This window comes from Cajanus cajan, chromosome 3 (assembly GCF_000230855.2).
Source record: "Cajanus cajan strain Asha chromosome 3, NIPB_CcT2T_4, whole genome shotgun sequence".
Taxonomy (NCBI): domain Eukaryota; kingdom Viridiplantae; phylum Streptophyta; class Magnoliopsida; order Fabales; family Fabaceae; genus Cajanus; species Cajanus cajan.
In genome coordinates, this window is record NC_138519.1 from 27,529,841 (window position 1) to 27,537,782 (window position 7,942).

Sequence of the window (7,942 nt, forward strand, 5' to 3'; positions counted from 1 at the left end):
TGTTTACGCAATCTACAATTTTGATTCTCCAATTTTTTTTTACACAATTTCAATTTTCAAAATCTATAATTTTGATCTTACCATTAAATATTTATTCATTAACGATTAAAATTGCAATGTTGATCATAACTAAACATTAAATAAATATTATGATAATTAATATTTATTAATAGTTAGACTAAATTGTACTTTTATTTTTCATTTCTAATCTTATTTTCATTTTTTAAACCATTTTTATAAGAAAAAAATAAAAAATAAAAAATAATCTAAATATTAATTATCATAAAATTTACTTAATGACAACTCATGATCAATGATACAAAATTTAATGGTCGGTGAATGAATATTTAGTAATGAAACTAAAATTACGAATTTTATAAAGTTGTAAAACTAAATTACAAAATTAAATATTGAAAAAACTAAAATTACTAATTAGATATTATAAAAGATGAAAAGTATAATTTAATTTAAAATAATTAAACACTGCCATTTTGGATAGACTCGTATTGAAGAACTCAGAAAGTATATCAGAAAATATGGGAACACAGCACCAATGACAATGTCAATGACCATCTTCATGAGCCACACATCTTCAAAAGGGCACAATCTCATTGAAGTGTAGAAGACATCTCAGTGACTTTCCAGCGGTCAAAAGATCAAAGGCCTTGCTTATCTCCTCAAAAGGAAGCTCGTGAGTGATAAAATCATCTAACTTCACCACCTAAGTCCAAGAGCATTAATTAATTAGACTATTCATTGGCTTCAATTTTATGTTTCTAAATTTTAATCAATTTTAAAAAGGTGATACACATGTAAATTAAGAGAGTGGTAGTGATTACTCCATCAATGCACATTTTGGCAAAATGTGGCAACTGAGTCTTCCCTTTGAAGTCTCCAAAAACTGATCCTACTATTCTGCGACCTTGGAACAGCTCCATTGGGTGGATGGGAAGCATTTTTGGTGATGGATGAATCCCTAATATCACTGTCAATCCCCAACCCTGCATCATTATCATAGAATCTATCAAATTTAAAGAAGTGTGGCATTATCAAAATTACCCATCATTACTTAGAGTTAGAAGTATGGTGAAATTGCAATGTGACGGTGACTATAATATATTTATAATCTTAGCAAAATATTATAACATTGAACTCAAAAAAGAAGCTACATAAATATATTATTGGATTGGAGAGTACTAAAGTTTCAATACATAAACACAAGTATAAAAAATATGTCATCATCCAAAATATTCGAACCAATTAGACTTAATTTTTTATACTTATATATATACACTTTAACTTGATTTTAGTTATCTATTTATATACCTCATGAGCTGACAAGAAGGCATCCCTTAGAACGTTCAAATTTCCAACACATTCAAAACTATAGTGCACGCCCCCACCAGTCATTTCAGTGATCCTCTGCAAAAGAAAAAGAAATTACCCTTTGCTAGTAAAAATGCATATAATAATGTTGATATTTTCTTTTTATAAGATGAGATGAATAGATAGGGAATGTTCCAACCTCATATACTGGCCTCTCATCATCCCTTGGATTTATGAAGTCGGTGATGCCCATTGCTCGAGCTTTGAGTGTACATATAAAGTGTATCATATATCAGATCAGCATTTTATATTATATATATAGTTATATTAAGAAGACGAAGTTCATGTAAAGTTTTACAGGTTTTACTTTGTGAGTTCGAAACTTGTTTAAAGAAGAATAAAATAGAGCAGAAGCAAAGATACATATATAAGACAGAAAAGTACCTCTGATGAATTTGTCAGAATTGATGTCCACGCCTATTATTTTTGATGCACCTCTAGCTCGTGCCCCTTCTGCTACCTGTATCAATTTAAGATGCAAGGTTTTTACAGCATTTTTTTTCACGTAAAGGTTATTTTCATAATAGAAAAACGAAAAAAGATAGTGATATATATGAAGAGAGATACAATGCAAAAAATATAAAAACGTTTGACTACATTTTTATTTTTTATAAATATCATTAAATTTAATTTTAATATTTTAAAAAAGTGTTATTTTTAGTTTATATCATGTATTTAGTCGTATAACGTTAGTAAATATTGCTAAGTAATATGTGATGTGTAATAAACTTATGTACATCATGTATTCATGTTATTTGTAAGTAATAATAATTTTTTAAACAAAATTTATAAGAAACAAAAATTAAGATAATCGTTTTTGTTTTTTGGTAAATAGATAATCGTATTTACGGTAGCTAAAAGAAAAATTCATCTTAAAAATAAAAATAAAAAACTTTAAAATGAACATAAAAATCAAAGTATAAAAACATAGATTAATTAATTATTTTTCCTTGCCAGAAAGTATTGAAGCAATCTCTCACACACACATACAGTTTTTTCAGGCACTAAATAATTTTAATTTAACATTACTCAAAATTATATACTTTTATTATATTAAAAATTTGACAACAGTAGTTACTAAATTCAACTATTTTAATGAAGTGTGAAGAAATTCCTAAATGATATAGTACAAAAAATTTAACATTTATCTGGATTAGTTTTGCAAAAGAAAAAATTATTGTTTTACATCTTCCTAAAAAGACTTTAAAAAGTTATTTGCTGAAAAAGAAATCATACATTATATTATTTTAATTGCAGTAAATTAATTGGCAATAATGAAATTTTGACTTACTGCAAGACCCACAGCACCTAAACCAAAGACAGCTACAGTTGAACCAGAATGCACATTAGCGGTGTTCCAAGCAGCTCCAACACCTATACGTATGTGACACACATCATCAATTTGGTGGGCATATTAATTAATTATCCTAACATTTGATTTATAGTGATATATTAATGTACAAAAATAAAATAAAAATTCTTTCCAAATTTTCAAGGTTCAAATCTTCTCCTTGAATATGGACAACTTTGTTTCTAATATTCTGTGGGTCATAAAATGATAAATAAGAGTCTTTTATATAACGTTTTAAAATGTAAAATTTATATATATCATAAAAATAAATATGCGATTCATTTAAAAATAACGTGTTTTATTATATTTTTTTATTTAATTTACTTATATATATATATCGTTTATTATAAAACACTATATCTTTCTAAACAATTTTGAAATTAAAAATGGTACATTTTTAAATTAGAAGACTTAAAATATGGTCAAAATTTTTTTTTTGGAACAACTAAAATTTAAAAATTTTAGACAACCCAAAAACATATTAACCTTTTTTTTTTCTAATGTGGTACATAAAAAGTAACTAAAAATTGAAAATAACATACATTTATAATTATATCAAATATATATATATATATATATATATATATATATATATAAGAGATAATGATTTTAATTTATTCTTAAAAATAATATAAAAAATATATCATAAAAATTTATAAGTTCTTTTTAACCATAGACCTAGTTACACCCTTGGACTAATCCAAAACTAAATCTGGATAAAGAATATAAACTATGTTTATTACAAAATATATATATATATATATATATATATATATATATATATATTAATTATATAGTGACACACAAAAAAGTGTTATTATAAATATAATATATGTAAGTATAAATGTATTTAACATATACACATAATTTTAAAGTTAATTTTTCAATAAGATCTAATAGCATATATTATATGTCATCATCTTATACTTATATTTTTTAACAATATACTAACATATATTATATGTATAGTATAAGTAAAAAACAAATTTAGTAACAAGTGATATTTTTAAAATCAGACTGATCATCGAACCAGTTAAGATACTGATTCAAGGTTCAACGATTTAATTGTGCTCAAACTGGTATTAATAAAGTAATAATAATATTTAAATAATATTACATAAATATAATATCATAAATTTATAATACAAAGATTAAAATAAAATATCATTTTTATTTTTTAAAGTGCATCTAAAAATCTAAATATAATATTTATATTTAAATTTTAAAAAAATATAACAATATATATTAATAATTTTACATCTAGAGTAGAAAAATCTCAAATTAATATAACATAAATTTTAAAATATAAAATATAAGAAATCATGCTATAAAAATATAAATTAATATAAATGACTAAAAAATTAACATAATAATTTATTCTAATTTATAATTTTTAATAAATATATTTATTTATCATAAAATTTATTTTAAATAATTATAGAAAATAAAAAAATAATGAAAAGGATCACTTCAATCCGATATTCTAAATCAGTTTTCACCAATTTTTAACCAATTCATCTGAATTTTTACTAATCCTTTTATACTTTAGTTTTATTATTCTTTCAAATTAATAAATTGATTAATTCCTAGTCTGATCGATCGAGCAGACTAATTTTGTTCAATTTTGAAATCACAGGTAACATGTATTATGTAATTATAGAATGTATATTTTCACATGACATTTTTTTCAATAATTAAAAAATATTTATTTTATAAGCACTCACAATCCGATGGATATCAGTCACAATATCCTCTCATTTATTTTATTTTATTCATGTGTAAGCGCATAAATTTTTCAGTTAAAAATAAAAGAAAAAGTGATCCGAACTTGTGTCTTTCCTTCCTTGTATTATCCGTTTGAATGAGCAATCTATCAGCTTAAATTAACTACACGTAGTCAATTTCTTTGTTTGCAAGCCTTGTATTAAAAATTCATCTGTGTCCAAAATCTTGAATAAAAGATTGTTACATTGGGTGAAGAACTGAAGAAAGAAAAAATAACTATGAAACATCACTCTTGAACGTAATTTAGGGGTCAACGGAGAGACCAGCGGCAGAAAACAAGGGGACGTATTTAAATTTAATACTAAAAATATTTCTTAACTATGGTAACGAAAACTAATTCTCTTTTGATTTTATTTATTTTTTATGAAATATAATTACTCATAAGTACTTAGATACAAATAAAATAAGTAAACAAAAAAGTCAATGACTTTAAAGCTAAATGAGTAAATTATTAGCATAAATGTTTAATAAAGTGAATTATATATTACCATAAGTATGTAGATGCATGCATCGGATTATGTTTTCATGTGCACAAAAATTTAAGATCGCAATATCTTAAATTATTGAGGTTGACCAAGTTCCTTACCCGTAGATACTCCACAACTGAGTAAGGTGAACCTTTTGATGTAGGTATTGATGAGGTCGCCATCGCCATGAACGTGAATCTTGACTACGCATGCTGAATCCACCACCGTGTACTCTGTGAAAGTGGAAGTGTTCAAGAAATGGAAGATTGGTTTTCCATCCACTGTGGAAAATCTTGTGGCACCATCACCATTCATAACTTTCTTCATAGCATCCACCCCAAACCTCTCACACTTGTTGGTCTTCTCGCACTTGCAATATTTGCATTCACCACATTCCCCGTTGAATATTGGCACCACAAAGTCCCCTTCTTTCATCTCACTCACACCTTCACCCACACTCTCCACAACCCTAAATGTGATATATCGATCATCATTTGTTATAAAACTAATCATGCATGTGCGGAAAATAATTCTTTATGGAAGATAAAATGAAATTTTGTTCTTATTCATATATTAAACTTTTATACGATTTTTTCTATCTTAATTACCTCACTAAAAACCATTTTATGAAGTTATTTTACTTTTTTATTCAAAGAGGGGCTAAATCAATGCTATGATTTGTCACAGTTGTATCAATTTTTTGACCTACCCGGAAGCTTCATGGCCGAAAATCCGAGGATAAGCACGTTGAGCCTCATTCTTAATTTGGTGTCCCATAAAAGAAGCATCAATAAAACAATATTAGATAACATGATTGACTATCAAATCCGCTTGTGAATTATACATATATAATTAAACATACTATATATATTGTCATAATTGTATATATACCTCGCCTTGCCAAGCAGTGAGATCGGTGTGGCAAATAGAAGTGAAGAGGATCTTGATTCGAACCTCCATTTTCTGAGGAGGATGAACAAGAACATGTTCCACCACAAATGGCTCTCCAGGACCATATGCCACGGCAGCTTCATTATCATGATGAATTCATTATTATAATAATAATGATAGTACTTAATTTAGTTAATAATAATATTGAACTATATGAGCTTATATATGTATCGAGGATGAGAATTGGCATGCATTATTTTCGACAATGATCTGAATAACATAGAATTTTGGTGTTACGTACCTTTGCAAGTAATGGTCTTTCCCCTGGTATCATTTGGACTGAACTTCCCAATAGCAACCTCTGGACCTGCCATCTTTTTCTAAGTTGTGCAGTGATTTTTTTCTTTTCTTTAGTGTGTGTTTTGCTCTCTAGAAGAGAGAGTTGGAAGCATATACAGAACAAAGCAAATTTATGAGAAAAATGAAGGGTCGGCTATATATGGTATTTTGGAGTTTTCTTTCTCCGAGGCTAGTACGTGCATGTGGGTGTTTTTTTAGCATGGCACGTGTTTAGCTACAGTCAAGAATTAAAATATTAGTTATTAAAAAAAATATCGGGCTAGTGTGCGCCACAATGAAATTGTTTGTTATATAAGTGTTTTTAGAATAGCAAGTGTGGCTGTTTTTGAAAAACGAATCACTTGTTCCGGTCCTTATCGCAAACACTCACTCAAATGAAATTATGACACGTGAATTATAAAATGCAAACTTATGTTTAAACAAGTTTGATGAAAGATACCACTTATCAAAGTTACAAAAGAGAAAAACAGTCCTATATGATATATAACACCTTAACCTTAACTTATGGCTAGATTTTTCAAGGACATAGAATCATTAAATATAAAAAAAAAAAAAAAAAAAAACATTGGAGATCCTTAAGAAAACACTAATCATAATATCATAAAATAATCATTATAAATTTTTTCATCATTTTATTTTTAAAGATTGAGAAAGATTTATAAAGATGGTGACAATAAAACTTAATATTACAAAAAATGTTATACATAATAATATATTAAAAGTATTAATATATGTAAATATAAATTTATTATATATATATATATAGAGAGAGAGAGAGAGTGTGTGAAAGAGAGAGAGAGTGTGTGAGTGTCTGGGATGGTTCTTATAATGCCAATAACGTGTTAGTAGTTTTGATTTTTATATGTCTTGTTTTATGAAAGGAGGTATACTGATTAGTTAATATATATCTTTTATAGAGAAATAAAGGGGAGTAGGGAGAAAACAGAATTTTTTTACGTAAATAGAGTTTTTTAAAAAAAAAAATTTATCAAAAACGCATCTGTTACACTTTATTTACACATCTAGTACTATTTACTGTTATCACTCAGAATTCGGTTCCTCGGGAATCGAATTCTGAGCTTCAAATTTTTTATTTTTTTTTTGTGATCAGAATTCGGTTTTCTAGGAACCGAATATTGAGTTGTTTTTAATTTTTTTTTGTGGCCTAGTTTGCGCGAATCTTAGAAGTGGAACGGCCCGTTCCAGAAGCAAAACGGTTTGTTCTGCTTAAACACGTAGATTGTTATTTTTGAAATTGGAACGGCCGAAGAACGGGCCGTTCTAGAGTTAAGCTTTAACGCATAACTTGAGTTCTGAAACGGCCCGTTTAAAAGTAGGATTTTAGTTCTTTTTAGTAAGTTGGAACGAGCCGTTCTGGTTTTGGAACAGCCCGTTTCAGAATAGGAATTTAAACCTTTTTTTTAGTTTGGAACGGCCCGTTCCAAAATACGTTTTTAGGCATAAAACCGTGGGTTGGAACGGGTCGTTCTGATTTTGGAACGGCCCGTTCTGGGCAAACAGTGAATCCAATGCTTTTCCTATAAATACGCCCTCTACTCTTCATTCTCTCCACAGGGTTTCAACTTACCTTCACTCCTTTATTCCTTCTCTTTACCCCTTTTGAATCACTTTCTTAGAATCATGTTCATTTCCTTTAAACCTTTCATAAAATGGCTTATTTAATCTACGTTATTGTTCATTC

General features: G+C 27.4%; 1 protein-coding gene across 1 annotated transcript; it reads right to left on the reverse strand.

Annotated features, from left to right (window-relative positions):
- Nucleotides 1-354: 354 nt before the first annotated feature.
- On the reverse strand, nucleotides 355-6,366 carry LOC109810146 (alcohol dehydrogenase-like 4). The gene is made up of 10 exons (XM_020373535.3): nucleotides 6,182-6,366; nucleotides 5,881-6,017; nucleotides 5,699-5,748; nucleotides 5,109-5,458; nucleotides 2,678-2,760; nucleotides 1,771-1,846; nucleotides 1,526-1,587; nucleotides 1,327-1,422; nucleotides 840-1,001; nucleotides 355-721 (listed from the first exon to the last, which is right to left on the reverse strand). The coding sequence occupies exons 1-10, from the start codon at nucleotides 6,252-6,254 to the stop codon at nucleotides 593-595; spliced, it is 1,218 nt and encodes a 405-aa protein (XP_020229124.2). The 5' UTR covers nucleotides 6,255-6,366; the 3' UTR covers nucleotides 355-592.
- Between the last annotated feature and the right edge of the window lie 1,576 nt (nucleotides 6,367-7,942).

Bases quoted from the DNA above. Each gene is read 5' to 3' on its own strand.
- LOC109810146 (XM_020373535.3), bottom strand. From the start codon at position 6,254: ATGGCAGGTCCAGAGGTTGCTATTGGGAAGTTCAGTCCAAATGATACC. The intron at 1,847-2,677 runs GTAAGTCAAAAT...AAATTGATACAG, and splicing joins TAGGTGCTGTGGGTCTTGCA to GTAGCAGAAGGGGCACGAGC. The intron at 1,423-1,525 runs GTTGGAACATTC...TTTCTTTTGCAG, and splicing joins ATGAGAGGCCAGTATATGAG to AGGATCACTGAAATGACTGG.